Source organism: Tursiops truncatus, chromosome 1, assembly GCF_011762595.2.
Source record: "Tursiops truncatus isolate mTurTru1 chromosome 1, mTurTru1.mat.Y, whole genome shotgun sequence".
NCBI classification, from domain to species: Eukaryota; Metazoa; Chordata; class Mammalia; order Artiodactyla; family Delphinidae; genus Tursiops; species Tursiops truncatus.
In genome coordinates this window covers 165328642-165351592 of record NC_047034.1, presented here as the reverse complement: position 1 = coordinate 165351592, position 22951 = coordinate 165328642, and the positions used below count along the sequence as shown (strand labels likewise).

The window sequence follows — 22951 nt, the reverse complement described above, 5'->3', positions numbered from 1 at the left end:
TGGACTTTCTCTAGTTGCGGTGAGCGGGGGCTACTCTTCGTTGCAGTACGCGGGCTTCTCATTGCGGTGGCTTCTCTTGCTGTGGAGCACGGGCTCTAGGCGCGTGGGCTCCAGTAGTTGTGGCTCGCAGGCTCTAGAGCTCAGGCTCAGTAGTTGTGGCCCACGGGCTTAGTTGCTCCACGGCATGTGGGATCTTCCCAGACCAGGGACTGAACCTGTGTCCCCTGCATTGGCAGGTGGATTCTTAACCACTGCACCACCAGGGAAGCCCAGGAAGGGCATCTTTCACAAGGGCGTTTTCTCCTGCTTTCAGGAAGAAAAGGGGAGGAGGGTCAGAGCACCCTTCCTGCACCTGCTGTTTTCCAAGTGCCTTTAGCTCAAAATAATCATTATGCCAAAGTGGCATATTTAGGAGTGGCATATTCTGCCAGCCTTCAGCTGGAACTGGAACACCCAAGCACCCATCCTCAAAGATTCTGATCCTGGGCTGGGGGTCCAGGCAGCAGAACCCTTTAAAGATACTGAAGATTGAGAATCGCTGGGTCAGAGTCAGAGGAAGTGTGGGAGTTTCACATTGACTTCCTGTGCCCCATTTAGTAATTAGACCGAAATGGCTGTAATGGCTGAGGACTGATTTGCAACCGCTCTGGAATGTGTGAGCAACTGGGGAGCGTGCAGCAGCTGCTTCCCCAGGAAACAAAACCACTGTGCGCGTGTTTTGATACCAGTTTGGCAACAAGATAAGAGTCCTAACGCACATCAAAACATCAGGCAGCTTGTCCGTCCACTTTCCTCTTGGCAGATGCCAAGAACTTGCTTGCCCTAAATGAAATAAGCCATCAGCTGACACACCTGCAAGCCTTCAAAGCTGTCCTCTGAATTCATAGATGAGCTTGAGGAAGAAACAGAACCAAACCGGCTTGTTTTGAGATAGACACCGTGGCGGGGTAAGTGATCCAGCCCGAAAGCCAGTCAGTTCAACTAGAGACTTGTTCCAAATATTTGGCAAACTCGGGTGTTTGTCTCACTTGCTCTCCCCCTCGTGGGATCTAAATTGAATAAGCATCCGCCTGCAACTTGCCAGTTCTCCAAAGCTGGACTTTCAGAAATGTCTTTTGCCTCACTTCTACTTACAGATTAGGTGGGTAATGTTGATTTTTAGCTCCCACAGATACATAATGCAAAACAGATTCTCGGGGGAAAGGATTTCAGCGAGTGTGGAAATCCTCTCCTTTTACCTTCCATTCTACAGGGTCTGAGCCCAAGGTCTGGAACCTGCACTCCTTCGCAGTGTTAGCAGGTTGATTTTTGTGTTTGCATACAACTGGCACTGCCTGTCCTTGACTCTCTGGGGAAGAACTGAGGAAATGAATCTCCTCAGACACCAGCTTCCCTCTCGGAAAAGTGGTAAAGGGAAAAGCTTGCTGAGGTTTTTAGGGCTGCGATGGAGCCTCATTCACTGCTGTATTCCCAGGGCTTGGCGGAGTGCCTGCCTCAAAGAAGGCACCAGGTAAAGCTTCGTTAAATAAATGCTTGGTATTAAACACCCTCGTATTTATTATGCATTTGGTGCCCAGTATTGGTGGCTGATCGACATCCTGAGAGCTGTTTGTTTATATCAACATTTTCCTATTTGATCTGAGAATCACTAATTGGATCATGTTGGTGGAACCGACTTTAAAGCCCAGCCTGGGACAGGCAGAGGCTGTATCAGATGTCCTGAAAAGGATGTGATTTTTAACTCCTGCTCTCCAGTTCTGAGCTGTTGTGGGCACTTGGTAAATATTAATGAAGGATGAGGCTGGAGCTATATTGGGAGGCTCCTGGGAGTCTGGGACATGGTAAAGGCTTTAACGGCAGTCTTTGGCGGGCAGCCTGACTCTGACCTTCTGGCAGAGAAGCTGGCTCAGCCAGACGGCAAGATGGAGGCTTCACCCTGCCCAAGCTTCCCCAGCACCCCAGTCAGCAGCCAGTCAGTGTCTGCTCTGGGCAAAGCACATTTGGGGCCCTGGGGAGGACACAGAGGTGACACGGATGCTGCAGGGAACACAGGGTGGGCTCTGGAACCTTAGTGTGTGGCTTTCAGCTTTAAACTGGCCTCAGAGTTTGGATCTGTACAGTGGAGATCAAAATAGCACCTACTCCACAATTTGTGAAAATTAAATGAAATGATGTAAGCAAAACAATTTAGCACAGGGCAGAGGGAGGCAGAGTAAGTATCCAATACAGTACACCATGTGTGTGTTTGCAAGCATCCAATACATTACCCGTATGTTTATACAGGTAAGATCCGGAGGGTGATTTAATTTTGTAATACAATTTGGGGCCAATGCAGTGTTTGTCGTTGTTGTTGTTTTAAAGTAACACAATCAGATCCGTGAGGGTAGAAAGGAGGGTGAGATAGGAGTATAGGAGGGATGAATTTGAAAGATATTTGGATGATGATAATAAAAAAGAATTAGAAAAGAGAAGTGCTCGGACTGAAACCAGGCTGTTCATTTTACAAATCACTATATTAAAAAATATATTGTAAGGGTCTTTTCTTAAGTCAAAGTCTTGAATCGATTAAATACAGCCTGGCTGTAATCTGGTTGGATGTCTAGCCTCTTGAATTTTTAGGAAATAGATTACACTTTCAGTAAGGTCGCTTACTATGTACATCTTACTTGACTATAATGATTAGCAGCTGAAAGACCCATGCTCAAAAATATCTTTTCTATTCTACACATTTCACCAACCTAATTTGATTAACAAACTCCTCTTTTAAATTGGTTTTCTTAAGAAACTTAATTAAGGTCCATGGCTACAAGAACATAGGGGTGGGGGATGATGGTAGCAGAAAAACTGAAGATTAAAAAACTAATCATGTGGGACTTATAAAAAGTACATATAAATCCTGTAACAAAAATGCGTACATGTTCATAGAAATTGGTGTTCTTTAAAACACAAACTCTGGGTTGCTATCCATTTACTCCAAAGAAGTTGTCCTTTTCCTCTTCCCTGCACCTTGGTCGCATAATCAACTGAACTCTACCTTTTCTCCCCGCTTTCACTTACAAACTGGGCAGAAAGGGAAATAAGGGAGCCCCATTCTCGCAGCAGATTTTTCTTGTGCGCTTACAGTGTGCTCTGCGCTCGGAGAAAGAGGTGTGTGTGTGGGGGGGGTGGGCAGACACGTAGCCGCCACACCGTGTGACTGAAGTTCAGGGCCAGTGGGACACAATAGAGGAACTGATTAACTTGATCCGCACCTGTGTCGGAAACGCCTTCACAAGGGAGGCAACTACTCAAGAATTTCGAGGCTGCGGGCAGGGAGGACAAGAGGGAACCGCAGAGGAACCGCAAGCTGGAGAGCTGCAAAGAAGTCCCCGTGGCCGGGGAACAGAGTGACAGGAGTGTCAGGACTAAGTGGCCAGGGGCCAGCTTCAGAAATCAACTTGCTGGAGTACCTTCCATCAGTAAGAGATCGAGTACACGACTTGGTGAACTTAACTCGGGAACTCAAAGCCCCTTAGCTGACTCCCCACGGCGGGGAACCATTGGGTTCCAAGGGCCGCGGGCCCTGCGAGCCGGGCAGCCCGGGTGAAAGCCGCTGCCCGGGCGTGCGGCTGACCCCCCTTCCCCGGCGCGCCGGCCTCGGGCCCCGGAGTCGCCACGAGGGGGTTGCGTTGGCCGTGTTCTGTAAGTGCCGGGCGAGGCCGGGCGGGCACCTCCGGGAGAGGCCGGTGTCACCCGGTAGCCGGCGGAGGAACGGCAGCCGGTGCCGCGGCAGTTGTTCCCGACATGCTCTTCTCGGGGAGGATTTCAAACCCTCGGCCGCAACCACCTCCCCTCCCCCGGCCCCGTCGGGCCTCAGCAACAGGCGGCGGCCCACGTATCATTGGCCGGGCCGCGCAAAGGCGTGTTTTGATTGGCCGCCGCGCCCCCCGGCGCCGCTCTAGCGCTCACCGCCGCCTCCATTTTGTCGGTAGAGGCAGAAGGGGAAGGTCGGTCGGGACGCTGAGGTGGCCTGCAGCTGTCTCATCGGTGCTCGTGGGCTTCGCTCGTTCCGTGCCTCGTCGCTCCCTGGAAGGGGAGGGGGCTTCGACGCCGAGCAGGAGCCGCCGCCGCCGTAGTCCCGGGTTCGAAGTCGGTGAGTGGCGGCGGCGCGGCGGGTGCGGCCATGTTGGCGGCCGCGCTCCCCATTGTTGGAGGAAGGAGGCGAGATCCGAGGCCGGGCGGGCGCTAGCGGCCCGGAGGAGCGGGTTCCCGGGCCGGGCTCGAGGAACGCTGAGCCGCTCGGAAGCCCAGCGCCGTCGGCAGAACCGAACTTTCCGGGCTCGCGTTGGGAATGACTCACGATCCGGGAACTAATTTCTTTAGGGCTGTTAACATAGTCTGGAAGGGCCGCTCACCTTTTCGAAAAGAAGAGGGCTTCTTATTTGTTCGGTAACTTGGTTTCTTGGAATATCAAATGAAATCTCGAATGTTTAATGTTCACGATAGGGAGGCATTTTTTTGTATTTAAGAACTGACTTCGCTTGTTACGGCTTGTGAAACTTATTTTAAGACGGGGAGGAGTCAAGAGTTCATATCCAAAGGAAGAGCTGCATGACGTAGACACGTTGGGAGAGGAGGTTTTGTGAAAACAGATATGTGATGTGTCCAAAGACTGGGAAATTCTGTGGGACTTTCAAAACATGGTCTTTAGGAAAGATTTTAAGCCCATTTCTTGGCATGGCTGTAAAAGTTAATGCTTCCGTGGTTTAACATTTTGGTCACAAAATCCGTGTGAGAATCTGAAAGGTTCCTAGGAAAAAGATGCAACTTGTTGCGGGATTTGGCGGACACCCGTCCCCAGATTCCTCAGGGTTTCCTGGATCTCGAGGGTATTTAAATGATGACAGTTACAAGGTCAAAGCCATCTTTAGAGACTTTATTTTCTGCCTTTTAGTTCAGGAAGTAGTCACTATTTATGTAGTAAATATAAAGGATCACTTTCTCCTGTGTTTTTGAATTGAAATAATGAAATATTTGCTTTTCTAGCTAAGACTTCTCTCAAACTTGTGTGCTGAGGAGACTCAGATGTTGGCCTCAGCTCCTAGGCTGAACTCAGCAGATCGGCCCATGAAAACTTCTGTATTGAGACAAAGGAAAGGATCTATCAGAAAGCAACATCTATTATCCTGGGCGTGGCAGCAAGGAAGAGGACAGGTGGTGGAAATCCTGCAATCTGAAAAGCAGACTGAAAGGTATCAAAACCTTCCCGTTGTAATGGGGCATTTTATGATGGACTCATCCTAAACTGTTTTTATTTTTAAATAGAGGATTATTCAGAATTGTGGATAAGCTCACTGTTCTTAGGAAGGTATAATAAAGTGCATGTAATGAAGTGTGAACAGTATAGTGAAGTTGAAGCAGCCGAATAGCACATATTTGGGTCTTGCCCAAGATTTCTGGAGTTACAAATTGGAGCTACTGAAGTTTCTTAAAGTTTTGAACTATTTGAAGTGGAATTCTACTCAATATTCTGTTTACATTCACTTACAGGTGACAAAGAAGCTGAAGATGGGTGGTGGAGAGAGGTATAACATTCCAGCCCCTCAGTCTAGAAATGTTAGTAAGAACCAACAACAGCTTAGTAGACAGAAGACCAAGGATCAGAATTCCCAGATGAAGATTGTTCATAAGAAAAAGGAAAGAGGACATACTTATAATTCATCAGCAGCTGCATGGCAGGCCATGCAAAGTGGGGGGAAGAACAAAAATTTTCCAAATAATCAAAACTGGAACTCTAGCTTATCAAGTCCCACCTTACTTTTTAAGTCTCAAACTAATCAGAACTATGCTGGAGCCAAATTTAGTGAGCCGCCATCACCAAGTGTTCTTCCTAAACCACCAAGCCACTGGGTTCCTGTTTCGTTTAATCCTTCTGATAAAGAAATAATGACATTTCAACTTAAAACGTTACTTAAAGTACAGGTGTAAAATGAGATGAAGTATTATGTGTTTAAATTTAGTCATATTTAAGGATAATTGGCAATTGTCTCAGACCAAATTCACTAGGGAATTTAATCTGTAAAACTTTTAATTAATGTAGAAAATATAATCAGACTTAACTGTTTTGTGTGTTATGTGCACTGTGATGGTAGAATCAGTGCAAGTTAAAATAACTAAATTATTGATAATTGTACTTCATATCAATACTAAGTGTTCTCAATTGAGTAACCATTCAAGTGAAACCAGTCAAGTTTAGATTTGGGGAATGGTAAAGGAATCAACTTTTTCTATTGCCTGTTGGGGGAAAATAGTAATTTAAGATTATCATTCACGGATCAGCAGAGTGACTTGTTGAGATCTGGCAAATGTGATTGTAAGCATCCAGTTAAGACATACAGGGGTTGAAAACTAGCTGAATATTTGAAAGTTTAATGTCCTAAACCAGTAATATGCCAACAATCTGATGCACTGCCAAAAGAAAATGTGAATTTTTTTTAGAGTATAGTTGTATTTTAGTGAACTGTATGGTGGGGAATGCGGAAAGGGCACTAGGGGCTATTTAGAATGAAACAGTATACCCCATTGTCCCTGTAACTGACATGCAGTGGATAGGTGTCTGCCAACAAATGCACCGAAACCATTTTATATAGAAATAGTATTCGGTGTTCACCGAGTAGCTTTCAGAATACATTTTAGTATTATGGCACTGCACAAGCTATTCTTACAGTGATCTGGCTTCAAATCATCCCTGCAAAGCTTGTTTAAAGTTGGGAGCTATATAATGTGAAAGTTTTACGTATCTAGGAAAGAGCCATGTAAATACATGTAATAAACTTGTAGCATATGTAAAGTTTTGTTGGCGTTTATCCTACAAAAATAGAATATTTTAGTATGAATTTGCTGAATGTAAGACATGGACTCTTTTTATACTATGGCCTAATTTTAAAGGTCCAAAAAAACCTTGTTTTTAAAGTTTGCCCTTGTGCTAAAGTGCCACTGTATGTATACTATAATTGATCTTGCTGTAAACTATATTTCAAAGTAAATCCTAGTGTAAGAAGTTTTATATAACTGAAAAGGTAGGTTTTAAGCTGCTAAAACACTTCCTATTTTTGAGAGATGTGAAATGCAGTATGGGATTATTTTAATTTCTTAAGCCCAAAGATTAACTATTAAGGGGTTCCTCTCACCTTAAAAGATTAATTTTGGCTTTTAACAATTTGTGTAACCTATGAGTATAGTGTACAATGCCAGTGGGGTTTTTTTTGGTCAACAGGTACAACCCAGGGGACCACTCATTGCAAAAGATGCAATTTCTTGCCTAATACCATGATAACATGTTTTGCTTATCTTAAAGATAAGCGCTAATTATAACAGCCAACTCAGTAGAAAATTAAAAGGAAAGTGTGTGTGGGGGGGGGTCTATTTAGAATGAGTGTAGGTGCCCTCTTCTCTCATTTGGCAGCTTTTTTGATACTTTTAAGCAGAATGGGTAAGTTGTATTTCTCCAAATTCAGGTGAGATAATATTGCCCATATCAAATAATGATAAAAGACAAGTTTATATAATAGTACTTAATGTACATACAGGAATTTGAAGCATGAAATTAAAAAATAAAATTGCTTTTTCCCGTGTCTTCTTTTTATTGTATAAAAAATTGTTACGACCATGTAATATTCTTAGAATGCACATAATTAATCCTACTGAAATAACAGTAGGACCGTTGGTTTTAAGAGGCAACCAATTTGCTAACTGATAATAGACATTTGGATTAGCAGCTATACAGTTAAAAAAGCAATGTGGCTTCCTCCTCCCAGCAGGGCTAACAGTAAAAGGCCACAGAATATTACTTTGGAAATTTACATAAAGCTTCTGAATTCATCTCATACCAAATTGAGTAAAGCAGGTGTAATCGCCTGTCTTCCTCTTCTACATTTTAAGATGACTTCGGTAAACACAAGAGTTCTTGTCAATTTGAGAAATTCTGCAAATTTTTTTTTCTATAAACAATTTTCACAAGGGGACCTTGGAGGAGAGAAAAGACCCAAGAACTAAACTGGCTTTCTAAAATACGTTCCAAATGATAGGATAACTCAAACTAGTTCAAGAAAAATCTTTTAATTTCTACACTAAGCAAGCAGTGAATCCCAGAGCCAGGTTGTATTTTCTCATGCAAACTGTCGGAAGAAATTGATTTGGCAGAAATAATGAGTCTTTTTTTCCTGTTTATTCCCAGTGTAATTTCTATTAACAGTGGCAAGAATTGCCCAGTTCTTTGCAGTACTGCACTGGAATCCCGCTCGATTCAACAATTTTCATCCCAAGCATCTTTATGTTAGGTTTTGATGTATACATGTAAATACAGTATATACTAGATTTCTGGTTTGGGACTGACTCCAGTGGTAGAAGTGTTCAGAGAATTAAGAGCACATTGGCTTTAACTACAAAAATTTTTAATAGCTACGGTTAACTTAAAAAGTTAATAATCGTATTTTATATCTCATACCTTAGAAAGGTACTAATAAAGTTATGGTTAGCGTACAGGAAGTATGGTTGACACGAATTTCTCAAATCGTACTTGTAAGAACCAAAAAGTTGTTAGAGCTCATCTACCCTGTAGGGCTGCAGTCAGCCATAGCATGAGCCTTGTCAGTGTTACAATTTAAACTTGTCATACCTTTTTGATGGCAGCGTATATAGTACAATGGAATCTTGAGCCCATAACCTATCTTTACACTTCAGTTCTGGTAAATTCTCTTCATCCCAGAAGCACAAGGTGGAAAATAACTGAAGGAAAACACTAGTTTTCTAGTGTTTAATTGTCTCATAGGCAATTACTTCGTAAACCAAGTGGGATAGAGTACATCTCAAACCTCTTACACAAATGAGGAAAGCCTACTGAGCCACAAACCTGTCAGGCAGAACTAAACCTAAAAAAAAAAAAAAAAAAACAAGATTTTTTGGATCCTAGACCAGTTTATTTAATTATCTAGCATTCAGAGATGTGCTCTACAACAAACGACACAAAGGCCTTTTACTTCTTTACAAACTACTCTGTCAATTATCAACAAAATGAATTTACATGCCTTGCTTTGTACTCCAAATAAAAAAGGAATCCCCCATCTTTAACATAAGGGTGAAACAACTGTTAGGAATACATAGAAGCAACACAATAAACATAACTGACACTGCTGGAGGAAGGGACAAAGGGAAACCCCCCCAAAAAAGATCCTTTTCCATAGCAGCTAGCTATGTCTTATAGATGTCAGTAGTTGAAGATGGAAAGGTTGCTGACTTCTTTCATCAGTGAGGACAATTCACTCCTGGGACTCCTAAAAGCTCTGATAGACCGCCTAGTTGAACACTTATTTTATTCCTGTCACAGCCTCCCCTTCAAAATTATCTCAGGATTTTGTAAACAGGAATATGGTCAAAATGCAACACGAGATTGAAATTTGGAAAGCCAGGCTGGAAAGTGAGTCAACAGCTGTTGAGATCTTAGATTACATTTAACCCCTTTTCCATCCAAGAAGGTTACAAATACTTTTTGTAATTAAATAATTTTCATAAATCTATTAAATCTTCCCTCTAAGTGAACTCTAGATTCCATTATATTAATTGTATTGTTATAAAATTTCCCCATTTGTAAAAAAGAAAAAAAAAGATGAACCAAATGAAAAACCTTGGACACTTATCTAGTATCTGCCACTTACTTGCTGTGTGATCTCGGGCAAGTTTGAAAAATTAAAACGGGTAAAAATACCTCCGTTTTGTATCTCCCTTAGGTATATTCTGCTATATTTTCAAAATCTTTATAAATTAAAGGCTTAAACACGTCTGTATTTTTAGATGAGTAACTTTACACAAAGTTTTAAATGTGGCAGAAATAAAGACAAAAACCAAATATGCAAGTGATGAAATCAATGTATAGATAAACTTCATATCCTAATAAGGAACTAAGGAATCCAAAACATTTTGTGATACTATAAAAGTTATTTATTCACTATACACAGAACATGTCCCCTATAAAATGTACATGTAAATCGCTAGAAAGTATATTTGGTGAACATTTTCTCAATTACAGAACATACTAAATCAGTTGGGAATAACAGCTATCTGCCTCAAAATAATCTAATTATAGCACCCAGAGTCTCCTTTACATCTGATGCAAAGTTAAATATTTTTGGGGATTGTTTCCTAACGTGTTTGAGGAGGCAGAGTTAACAATTATATATAACTCTAGTATATTACAGTCACTGCACAATAAATCAGTTTATTACAGATTAAAACATATCATTTTTCATTATTTGTATTAATGGGATGAAAACAAATACTGGATACTTTTAAATGGCAAATAACCACAAAATTACTTATATTTGATAGTATATTGGGTTTTATAATTACATAGGATATAAATGGTGTAAAATAGTTATGAATAATACACCTCAAACAAAACAGTGAGGCCACACTGTAATGATTCACTAGATTGTGCTCAGTAGACATTTATTGAATAAGTGAATTTTATCTATTTTTCTCCCCAATTACCCAGTACAATTTTTGCCCACAGTAAGGGCTCAGTAAATGTTTGCTGAATATACTGACTAGGAAAGAGGTGAGAAGAGATGGACCCTCTTAGCTGGATGTCAAGTATAATTGGAATTTATGTGGGAGAGTGTTTAAGGAAGATGTAAACCGCATGTGGCATACAAGTAAGGAAACTCAGATGCCAACAAAGCAAACCATTAAGCAGAAAACACTGGCACTGGAATAAACAAAGGCAAGATTTGCCAATAGCAAAAACAGAACTGACTTTAAGAGATAAGCAAGTTTATATTGGACCATACCTTTTCTCACCCAATTCAGTTTGAGACAGACCAATAGAGGCACTGTAAGAGACTATGGCTGTCTTCCTTGATATTCAAACATCCTAGTTTCCAATTTAACATGGACCTGTTACCCATGAATCAATATAAACCTATTCAGATTTAGGGATTAGTTTCCACAAGTACAAAGTTGAATTTCCTTTTATTTGTCCTAAAAGGCTTACTTTCAAACTTGAAGGGACTTCAATTATTCCATGTAGTTTCGATAACATTCTTTTATCTTTTCAGACCAGAGTCAAAATATTCGTACAGTATTCATACTGCAGCACCTTCCACCCACCCTTTGGTCGCTTGAACTGCCCTTCTTTGGTTCTTTTTCCGCTTTCTCAGATCTTTCTTGAAGTGTAGTAAGCAGAACTGTACTGGGTATTCCAGCTGCAGTTTGGTCTTAAATAAAAGAAGGATGTTTGTCAGTTTGGTTTTCTTTATTCTTCTCTGTGGTATACAGGATTTTGTTAGTTGAACTGGATGTAGCAGCTTACAGGGCCAAATTTTCAAGAGAATAGTATAATAGTTCCCAGGTCTTTTCCCTGGGTTGTAACTTAACAGCTCATACTCTATGTAGCACCTTTCCTTTCTCACTGAAGCATTATCTGTCATTATTCTTCTTGCTTACTTGGCTTCAAAAAAAAAAAAAAAAAAATGCAGAGATCTTAAGCAAAAAGAGAGGTGAAGTGTCAGCTCTCACTTGAGTCTTGATATGTTCTACTCCAATACTGAGCCGTGCCAGACACACAGTAGATACTCAATAATTATGGAACTCAACTATGTAACCCAATATTAAAGCCCTGTATAAGGATCCTTAAGTATCAGTAGGATCCTATCTATCATGGGTTCAACTATAAAATAGTCCCTTTGAAGCTATGTTATTTAGGTATGTCACTTTAGAAATAACATATAAGGTTCTCAAGAAAACAGCATGAGTCTAAAAATAAGTGACACAAGTAAAAAATAAAAACGAAACCACTACTTCTAATTCTATACAGACAGAAAAATTAAACGGGCTATTTCCCCAATCTACTCTAATTACGGTCCATTTAAAAAAAAAAACATCTAAGGATCCGGCTGAGCTCAAATCCTGGATCTGCCTTTTACTGCTTTTTCTTTGTGCCTCCATTTCCTTATCATCTGTTACACGAGAAAATAAAAGTATCTTTCTCATAGGGTCTCGTGATGAGTAAATGAGTTAACACATAAAGCTTTCAGAACAGTGTCTGGCACATCATAAATACTCAATAAATATCAGCTATACTTGTCATTATAAAGCAGCTTGAACTCAAACCACAAAACACCTAAACCAGTTCCCCACAGTGATTATCACTTAATATTAAGTGCTCACGAACATTCAATGCAAAAATATTTCAAATCACGCCATAAACATAAGGCCCAATCCATCTTGTTTAGGATGGGGAAGAGTAGAATTATTGGTCCATCTAATAATGAAAATATAAACTTAAAATTAGCTAACTCAAATTTCATTTTAATGCGTATCTTAACACTACCAATAACCTCTGTTATTTAACCCAAGGGGTTTAATAAGCAATAATGAAACAACTCTGACATTACATAAGGAATTTTTAAGTACTACGTAAAAGATGTACCTTTCTGGCAGGTTCTATCATTTCCAAAGTAAAACCTGTGCCTAGTGCAACACTGATTTAAAATATTCCTAAATCCGTTGTTATTGTATAATCTCATTCAAAACTATAATAATTCCAGTTAATCATTATTTCCTTCATTTTGTTTTTATTATAGCATGTTTGCTTAATTTACAGCAAGCAGAAAATAAGCTGGGTCTTGTTTTGATCCAAACATTGATGTTTTAAAGGTTGTACACAATATTTGTTAAAAAGAACATATAAAAATACCTTTTTAGAAGCTTCTATAAGAAAGAAAATACAAAGTTTAACCCCACAACTTTCCTCTTTGCTAGAACTGCAAACTACTGCTACAGTTTTAAATAGACTTTTTGTTGTTTAAACTATACATCCAGGAAAATCTAAAAAAATTAAAGAAACGTGCATATAAATGATTGCATAGCAGAACATGAACATTAACTGCAAACAGTAAAGAAACGAAAGTTAGAAATACTATCAAATATACAAAGGTTCTAGAATCAATCCTTTAAACACATTCCACAAACAGTATTTAAAAACCACCTTTTGTTCTTTACAGGCAAGGCCTAGATTACTAAAACCAAAATTGAAAAAAGTAATCCTCTAAAAGGAATGGTTTCCCTAAAATATTTCTTACTTATTATGCCTGTAAGCAAGCAATCTAAAAATTTTAAGGATGCCAGCTTTTATTCTGAAATGAGATTGGACACGTCAAGTCACTTTTTATTGCCCCCAAATGGTCTCGCAGAGAGATGTTAGAAATTATAAAGAGTTAGGGTATTATTTTCATCAGGTACTACATGGATAATCAGGCAAAACCTCAAGAGATGTGACTTCCTTAAAATTAGTTTTTTCCAGAATTATTTAAAATCTCATGGCACCACAGAATCACGTAGAATGGGAGTGTTGTCTTTTTACTTGCCTCACATTAAATAAACTGAGGCGTGAAGAACAAGCCTCCTTCATAAAGATATGGGCAAATTTTGATACAAATGCACACACCAAGTGCTTTAAGTATCAAAATTCAGTCCTTTTACACTATGCGCACACACAAACAAAACCTACTTTGAAAACACTTTACTTGCTTTTAACAGCAGTGAGAAAACTAAGCAATATTATGGTCAACAATGCTCCTTAAAGTTTAGAGTAACTGCATAAGAGCATTCTTTTCCCCTTAAAATTATTTCTGCCATCATCAACCTGCCCAAATTTTAAGGTGGGTTTTTCCGATGTTTGTATGGTTCCAAATCTTCACAGAAACCAGAAAAGTAAAGGCTCCGTGTTTCAATCAAAAACGCCATCTCCCTGAAAATGCTACTTAACCCAGTTGGCGTCATTCCCCGAGACAGTGGGGTTAACAAAAGAACTATTCCACACTGTGCCATAAATTATAATCGTGGGTCTCGACACCTTGACAAGACAAAAAGGTCCACCCTGAACCTAAATGTGTCTAGTCGGGTCAGTGTTGTACGGTGGCTACAACTTCACTTTTGTATCATTCTACCTGATTAGCAAGCTACATTTCTAGGTTAACAGTTCTACCAAATATGGATATGAAAGTTTATTTTTAATAAGACAATGTTGCAAATTATGGTCAACCAACATCTTTTCACCAATACCTCAAGCATTAAAAAATGAGAATCTTTACAAAAATATACAGAGACACCACAAATTGGTAGCTGCCCATAACATTAAACAAACTGGACTCTTAAGAGTGGCTTCTCAACAGCATATCATTTTAATAATAACCATTGCCTGGTACAGGGAAAACTGACAAGTGTTTTTTTAAGCATCATTGCAACATTGTATTCCTGATAATTTAAGTAAACCAAACTATGAGAGTAAATGAATGATACATGCCTAAAAATATCATGGTTTATACTATCAGTGGCCACTGGACTTAGGACTAGTCCAAGACCTTGATCTAGATTTTGACCTAGACCTAGACTGTGATCTTGACTGAGATTTGGATCTAGGTGGTTCTTTTTTCCTTGATTCCTTTTCATATCTTGAGCCAGACTTATAATGTGTTTTGGAATCTGTTTTAGAGGTGCCTCTAGTTTTGGTGTGAGATGCAGACCTAGAACGTGATTTAGCCTTCATTTCTTTCTTGGGCTGGGACTTGGACCGTGATCTTGAATTGGATTTAGATCTTGAAAAAGATCGATTTCGGTGTTTGAATCTTTCAAAACAGAGGAGAGATACAATTAGAGTAAAAATTAGATTCTATATTAATCAAATTTGTTATTTTTAGAGCAAAAGTTCACTCTGAAATTGATATGTATAGTCTTTTTCAAAGCAAAGTTATTTACCTATCATTGTCGGAATGGCTTCTGCTACGCCGTGGTCTTCCAGTCGGTCTACTGCTAAAAAGTACATCAGAAAAAGCAAACAGTGACACATGTCTATTTACAGGTTTCTAATTAAAAAAATGAACCATAAAACTTTTAAAATAAAGCACTAAAAATATTTTTAGTCTCAATGAAGCATACAATATACATAATTAAAAGTATACAAGAAGATTTTAAAAAATTAAAGGCCAACAAACTAAATCTTTTCTGTGGTACACATCACTTACTTTCTAGGGCTATAAGATCTTCTATAGTTGTAATCAAAGGAACGACTTCTTGATCTCCTTCTTTCATAACTTCGGCTTCTAGAACGTCTATATCTGTCATAGTCATCATAGCGTGAAGAACTATACACATTCCTCCCTTCCTTGGCTTTCATCTGATTTGGAGCTATGAAATACATAGAACAGAAATATTTACAAACATTAAAAACGTAGTATTTAAGCCTCCAAATTATAGGAAAAATTCCTGCATCTCCTTCCTTTATGTTTCCAAATCTGTGGCTACTTGTGAATGTTAATCTTGGAAAAGGTATTTACTTTCAAGCAAGTCTATCAGAAGACTGTTTTATGTTAAAAATGATACCCTCAAATATCTCCCCAACTATTTTGTTTTTTTCAAAGACTTCTCACATCTAGTTTGTTGTCCAAAAATATGCCAACTACTTGGACATTAGGAAAATATACCATGAAAGTATTTTTAAAATTCCAAATTAAAATACAAATGACTTTTGAACCATATGCTAATTTGGAATTATCCTACCATGGTTTCCATTCAGTAGGAACAAAATTAACAATAACAAAATACTTAATGGTGGCCTACGAATGATATGTAGTGCCAAAACGCAATAATATATAGTCATACAGTTCTGAGAAACCGTGACAAAGAAAAGCAGAAGAAAACTAACACTTGTCGAATGCCTTAGACATACCCACACCCCGGACAGTCCTCAATCCTTATGTTATCTCATTCAATCCTATGAAGCAGATACTTTATGCATATGTGTATGAATGTATAAATAACACTGACTACCCAGGAACCTATCATTCAACCCAAGAACTAGAGAATCACCAACAGCTTGTGTCTACCTAAGTACTCCCTCTCTCTTTAGCAGCTCTTTTTTTCTTCCAGCAGTTATTTTAATCTCTATCTTTTAATATCTTGCCTAAGGAAACGTAACAGTTGAGCCAGAATTCAAACCCAGGTGTATCTGACCCCAAAGCCTGTACTTATGCCTCATTAGCATGCAGCCAACACCTGGTGTATGCCTGCATTATTAATAAAAACCAAGTACTAATAGAAAATCTTTTCTAAATTTAATCTATATAGTCTTTCCCAGTCTATCTGTTCATTTCTACAGCCAGGCACCTACATAATTACCCAATTACACCTTGATGATCTTTATGCAGAAGGGAAATGGCTCAAGAGAACCAAAACTTTCCAAAGTTTATTCTTTTCAATTCCACTCTTAGTATATTAAACATGCCACAGCTGATGGTACTGATCTACCTTCTTAAAGAGTCCAAACATATCTCAGGCATTCTGATCGCTGCATTCTAAGTCGTTTGTCTACCCTGAAATTCTGCAAAGTATTCAAGATACTCTATCTTCCCAAAAACTATCTTTCTGAGTTTTGAACAGAGAGACATATTGCACAATACTTCCAAGAAGCACTCTCAGAACAATTTGTATAAATATGATGTATTTCCGCGTGCCACAACTACTGAAGCCGGTGTGCCCAGAGCCCGTGCTCCGCAAGAGAAGCCACCGCAATGAGAAACCCACGCACTGCAACAAAGAGGAGCCCCTGCTCACCGCAACTAGAGAAAGCCCACGCGCAGCAACAAAGACCCAAAGCAGCCAAAAATAAATAAATCGGCTGAAAAAATAAAATTAAAAAATAAAATTAAAAAAATCTGTATTTATGTCAAACCTAACCTCCCAATTCATCCCACCCTCCACCCTTTCCCCTCTTGTGTCCACACGACCATTCTCTACGTTTGCATCTCTATTCCTGCCCTGCAAACAGGTTCATCTGTACGATTTTTCTAGGTTCCACATACATGTGTTTCTCTTTCTGACTTACTTTACTCTGTATGACAGACTCTAGGTCCATCCACATCTCTAGTGGGAACCTGTGGTATAGCACAGGTAGCTCAGCTCAATGCTCTGTGATGACCTAGATGGGTAGGATGGGGGTGGTGGTGGTGGGGGAGGCCCAAGAGGGAGGGGATAGATGCATACACATAGCTGATTCACTCTGTTATACAGCAGAAACCAACACACCTTTGTAAAGCAATTATAATCCAAGTAAAAAAAATATATATATATGCAGAAAAAAAAAGAAATGATGCATTTTACATATAGGCATAAAGGTACTTACTCTTTCGATCCCCCTGGGCAAACTGTATTTCAATTTGGCGTCCACAAATCCATTTTCTGTCCAAATTATGTAAAGCATCTTCTGCATCACGAACATCCTCAAATGTGCTAAATGTTAAGGGGCTTGGGAAGTTTTGCAAACTTTGATAATGAATGAAAGTTCAGTTGGTAAGTCTGGAACAATTCACAATCTCTCGATATTATTCTAGAAAATCAACCAGACCCCACTAACTGGTTGGTTGATTCAGCTATAAACACTTTAGAGTATTAAAGCACTTGTGACTCCGTAAGGCATGAGTTTGAAAACACTTATGAATACATATTATGAAGTTATTACTGAAATAAGGCCTGTTACAGCTGAACTACCAAGTAATCCCATCAGAAGATTTTCCTGAGTTTTAAGAATTTTACAAAACAAGACAAAAAAGAAAAACAAATGTCAATTTTATTTTGTATGCTAAAGCAAAAATTGCTTAAAATAAAACCAAAACTGTTTTTCTATTTTTGTTTCAAATGAAAAAAAGAAAATGCCAATAGTTCTTGTGTAAGCAAGCGGAATATACCTTACAAGAAACGAAAGCATCAACCTCAAATTAATCTTCCTATTTTTCTCAGACATATCTAACATTATTATTTCACTTAGCTGTCTTCCTTATTATACCTTACTGGGAAGACTGGTACACCAGCCACTTGTAGATATCAAGAGAGTGTCAAGCAATACTTAAGACATATTATATCCATGCACAGACCATAAAAGCATGCTGCCAAGAAATAACAGACCATTTCTAAAGATTCCTGGACTGGAAAGCCCTAACCATGACACCGAACATAAAGCTTCCCGAAGTGAAGTGCGTTTGGGACTGGTTTTCAATTTGAGAAATTTCAAGATAGTATTTATAAGCCTAAAGCAGGAACCGCTGGTACCCATTTTTGATCTGAGAGGCTGTTGCCTTGTTCTCCCCAAACAAAGTTATTCTGACCAAATTTAGTTCCTTTCCTAAAACCACCATTCTAACAGAAGCCAAGCACATATTCAAAGCAGTGTTTGATATAAAAGCTTCTGAAGGGGAGCTAGGCTAGGTTTGGCTGTGGATTTTCATTCTGTACTAAAATTCACTATTCTAACTTGTCCATTTCTATTTCTTAAATTTGAGAGGAGTGCAGATCTTGAGTGCTGATTAAAAAAATCCCTGAAGCGATATACTCTCTTCAAGACTGATATTAATATTCTTTTACTCCAGAGACTAAAAGGTCTGCCTCACTAGATTTCCTATTTTTTGTTCTGGAAGGACTTAAAGAACACAACAGGGTCCCAGTTCTCTCTCTCTGAGGCTATTATGTGTAGTGAACGAGAGCTTTCCTCAAGTCCTAAATCACGAAGTTTTCATCATGAAAAGAAAAAGGTTGACGGGGAGTTTAGAACCTTGAACGCTATAATCAACCACCCCTCCAGGTTAATGCAGTTGGGCTCTAAAATAACTGAAAAGAACAAGTTCAGTTAAAGGGTATACTACTTTGATACTTTGAGAGACAGAATAACTTCTTAAAGGATTCAGACCAAGAAGTATAAAAATTATTTATGAGAGCCTATCATCCTCTGGGGCTACCCTCAAAAACAGAATCCGGGATTGGATGAACCATGGCAAGGTTCTACCAGACCTGTTAAGAGAAAGCTAGCTGGGAATGGGGTCAGATAGAAAAGAGGACCACAGCAGGGACAGTCAAATATCATTCTGATGCCAGTTACGGAGAAATCTGTACTCAGGGTCTTTGCGAAATCCTGATACCTATTTCTTTTTAACTACTTGAAGACCACAGACAGACTCTGTGTATAAAAATAGCTATAATTCACCTTGAGACTCCTTTGGTTAACTCTTTCCTGGCTCAAGTATCACATACTCTTCAAACTGCTGATCCTGGTTCCCAGGCCACCCCCAAACCAGGTAAAATCAGGCCAACACATTGTAAGCCAGAATGTACCATTACTTTTTTTTTTTTTTTTTTAAAACCAAGCCAGATATACCTCGTATCCTCTCTGTAACAGAGCTTTGCAACCAATTCCCACAACTGTCCTTGATCACTGGGCCTGCAGGAGTAGCAGCTTTTGGCATTTCGCCTAAGTCTCATTAGAACTCTGCTAAGTTTCAAGAGATCCACTGAATTTAAGCAGTAAGAATTTTTCCTAGCCTGAAGTCCACAGCCCAAACCTTTGTTGCCACAAGGAGATGATCTCACTGAAGGAAGTAATGTCACCTGAAACTCTGGGCCAAGGAACAATTTCCCATAGATCCTGATTACGTACCCATACCAAAGATAAGGCCTTCTGCAACCCATTCTGGGCCAACTGATCACATGTGCTAAAGCAGTCAGGGCCAGCAGGTTTCACAGAGCTAAGTTTCAGATGTTAGGACTATGTGCATGCCCCTAACAGCCCTTTTAAAAAATCTAGAAACAGACAGTATCTCTAGTGGATCTGACCTTAGAAAACCACCAGAGCCATTTCTAAGTAGTCCCCAGTGCATGCACCTGTGTGCCCTCTAAGCATGGCTCTATGGAGTCGGCCTGACTCCAGAACTTCATGCTACTCCAAAGAGCACTGCCTGCTACGCTATGGCACCGGACCACTTGGTCCAAAACAGAAATATGCTGAGTTTAAGCTTAACAACATTACATCCTGGTACACTTTAACTTCACAAGCTAAGAGAGAGTGCATTTATACAAGACCACATCACAACATCAAAAAGGCCCATGTAAATCAAGTTACAGGTTTTGTCACTAGACCAAACCAGAATAATTTTGAAAATTAACTGCTTACAAAACATGAGGAGAAAAAAAAAAAGGAAAATAGTTATTCTGTAGGATACATCAGGTATGACTCCTTTAATCTTGGCCATCATTCAACTTCATCTTGACCTTTAACTCTTTAAGTGCTTGTCAGAAGGACTTGTCATGAGATGCTTGGCCAAATATGACAGATGGCTTTATCTTTAACTTTGAAAAACAACCTTTTCCCCCTTTTGTAGATAAAGCGAGGCTTTGTCTCCCATTAGGCTTGTCCTTCTTCCAGCTTTTCTTTATATTTTCTTTTCCCAAACTCTCCCTTCTCTTCAAGCCTGATCCTTAAGAGGTCTTTGGCTTGTCTACTTGCCTTAAGTGTTGAACTCTACTCTAAAGGTTCTTTCATGCTTTCTCTTTGGGGTCGCCATAACTGTACAGCTTTACATTCTCTGAGGTAACAACAGAGGACAGCAAATTAGGGGACAATATTAAAGAAGTTTACCTCATTGTTATACAATTTGTTTTTGATCAAGTGATTCAAGTTAACAAACAAGAATACCAAACTTTAATTGCTAAGCACAAGAACATATTAACTTTTGAGTTACATTAAAGGTGGTAGCAACCAGAGTGTATTCAGATTTAAATCACATAATCACTGATTTGAGTTTCAGCAGCATGAATGGGAATTTAAATATTTTACTGTTTTTGGATCAACTTTAAGAAATAGTAAGAGCAATGTGTGAGTCAGAATTAACTTAGAAAAAATTGAAGACAAAACATTTATTAGAAGACAAAAAAAAAACAACTACTTTTTAGATGTTACCTCTTACAAAAACTTGAATTTCAAACTTCAACACCCCTCACTAATCAGCCATCTGAAGAAAGGATATTGAACATATGCAAATCCTCTTGGACGGCGAGTGTAGAAATCAAGTGGAACATACACATCAACTATAGGACCATAACGACCGAATTCGCGTCGTAAATCTTCAGACCTAAAACATCATAAAAAGAGGCCAAATTTTTAAGTCCACTCCTTTAAAAGTTACTTTGTAAGAAATAGGTTTCTTTCCGTAATATCTCAATTAATGAAAGAGACTGTGCTATGTTCCTGGGTGACCTGAAACAAACAAGCTTTCTAAATCTCAACATCAAGAGCCAACGGTAAGAATATACAACAATGTCTTTTTGAAAAAGAAAAGCCAGAATGCAAGATTCTGAAAGATAATAACGCAGTTTATAATAAAACCTTAACAACAGGAAAAGACATTTAAGGAAACTTGACTACAACTTATCTCTATTGCTTTTATCCACAGCCTTCATTTTTCATAAATAGTATAGTAGCATTAAGTTGTACTTAACTACTGCTATGTTTTTTTTTAAACAGTATCAAAGCAACTCTAGTATTCTGAAAAATACAAAGCACTTATTTTACCTCCAAATTTTAGCGACAGAGTTACACACTTAATGGTAGATACGGTTTGAAAAATAAAAGTCACAAATATATATAATTCCTCAATAAATGTCAATATGACATAAAGGGGAAAGTTTCCTAGACGCTACAGTAAGTACTATTGCTTACTTGCCCTACTTAAAGACAGAAAAATATAAATCATACGAGGCTACCTAATTTTTTTTTGATTTGTGTGTGTAGAGTGATTATTTGTTAAACAGTAAATCTCATCTTGTGATAAGATCTCTTCAAAAAAGTCTGACGGCAACTCCAAGCAATTAAGGGAACTGGCGAGAACAAAGGGACGGTCCAGGTTAATCCAATTTAGCTATCAACGTCCTAATGGTAGAGGCTTCCTAAACCTCCGTTTTCAAAGGGTGGCCAGTATTTCCCGGAAATGGGAAGAACTAGTTCGTACCATTTAAGTGGAAGAATTTTATATCTTTAATCTCAACATTCCCTTTATCCAAACATCTACAACACCAAAAAAAAAAAATCGCAAATAAAACACAACAAAAAGGGTAACAAATGCTTCGCCACACTCCCCTCCCCCGATCCGTTATTTTACTGCAGAGCAGTTTTTTTTTTAACTAGAAAAAAAAAAAATTCTGGGCCAAGGGGGCGTGCACCCCAAAGAACGTGAACTTCAAATCAATGGGGGGAGCTGATGTTCGGTGGAGGCAGAGGCTGAACGCCCGGAGAGGAAGCGGGAAGGAAGGGGCCCCCATCTGCGGAGGGGGAGGGGACCGAAACGCCGCCACGCGGCCCGCTCTCCCGCGGCTGCCCGGGAGGACCAGCGGCGCCGCCCTCGCTCCCACGCGGCGGTTATGCCGGCTGCGCGGCCTAGTTCGGGCCAGAAAGCCGGCGCGGGACCCGCCATCTTCACCCCTTCCCCTCCCCCGGCGCAGGCCCAGCGCGCCGCCGCCGCCACACCGGTCCTCTCAGAGCGCCCGCGGCCTCCCCTCTTGGGCCCGGAGTGCCTCCCCTGTACATACCTGGTATCGTCCGCCACGTTTCTTACGAAGAGAGACGTGTTGGGGGGACGCAGGTACCGGGACATGACGGCGGCGTGGGTCTCAGCAAGGACACTAACGGGCTCAGCAAACCGTCCGCAGCTCCGGCGCCAGATCCTCGAGACACACAGCCAGAGAGCTCCGCTACAGCAACCGCCTCTTCTCGCGAGAGTTCACTCCCGCCTCCCCCCACCTCCTACCTGAGTGCAACGCCGGGACCTGCAATGGTTCTTTCCCGCGAGATCACGCGGCGTGCGCCTGCGCATGCGGGCGGCGGGAGTACGTGCTGCAGCCTAGATCTCATTCATTGGCTTCTTGAGCTGCCTCCCCTTCTCCCGCTAGCCCGCTCTTTCTTTCTTAAGTGCTTTATTTTGCCGCCCTTTTCTCCCGTGCACCGCGTTCTCCCCTCCTGACCGCCCCCCCGCAAGTCAGGAAGCAGATGTTTTAACCTGTACACCACACTGTACAGTTTTTACAAACTATACTGAGTTTTAAA

At 40.0% G+C, this 22951-nt stretch overlaps 2 protein-coding genes across 10 annotated transcripts; one reads left to right on the top strand and one right to left on the bottom strand.

Annotated features, from left to right (window-relative positions):
- The first annotated feature begins 810 nt into the window (after positions 1–810).
- Positions 811–7613, top strand: PNRC2 (proline rich nuclear receptor coactivator 2). 4 transcript variants are annotated; one of them, XM_019938516.3, is made up of 3 exons: positions 811–947; positions 5026–5231; positions 5530–7613. In XM_019938516.3, exon 3 carries the CDS (start codon positions 5548–5550, stop codon positions 5965–5967), a length of 420 nt encoding a protein of 139 aa, XP_019794075.2. In that variant the 5' UTR covers positions 811–947; positions 5026–5231; positions 5530–5547; the 3' UTR covers positions 5968–7613. The 4 variants fall into 4 exon arrangements, with proteins under 4 accessions (XP_019794075.2, XP_019794073.2, XP_004325783.3 ...); XM_019938514.3 differs by lacking the exon at positions 811–947 and adding an exon at positions 3293–3458; XM_004325735.4 differs by lacking the exon at positions 811–947 and adding an exon at positions 3993–4132.
- A 2339-nt stretch (positions 7614–9952) lies between these two features.
- SRSF10 (serine and arginine rich splicing factor 10) lies at positions 9953–22629 on the bottom strand. 6 transcript variants are annotated; one of them, XM_019938511.3, is made up of 7 exons: positions 22438–22627; positions 20880–20984; positions 17213–17316; positions 15057–15219; positions 14791–14844; positions 14559–14660; positions 9953–11249 (listed from the first exon to the last, which is right to left on the bottom strand). In XM_019938511.3, the coding sequence occupies exons 1-7, from the start codon at positions 22500–22502 to the stop codon at positions 11189–11191; spliced, it is 654 nt and encodes a 217-aa protein (XP_019794070.1). In that variant the 5' UTR covers positions 22503–22627; the 3' UTR covers positions 9953–11188. The 6 variants fall into 6 exon arrangements, with proteins under 6 accessions (XP_019794070.1, XP_019794071.1, XP_004325785.1 ...); XM_019938512.3 differs by lacking the exon at positions 14559–14660 and having other exon boundaries at positions 14791–14841; positions 22438–22628; XM_004325737.4 differs by lacking the exon at positions 14559–14660 and having other exon boundaries at positions 22438–22625.
- Between the last annotated feature and the right edge of the window lie 322 nt (positions 22630–22951).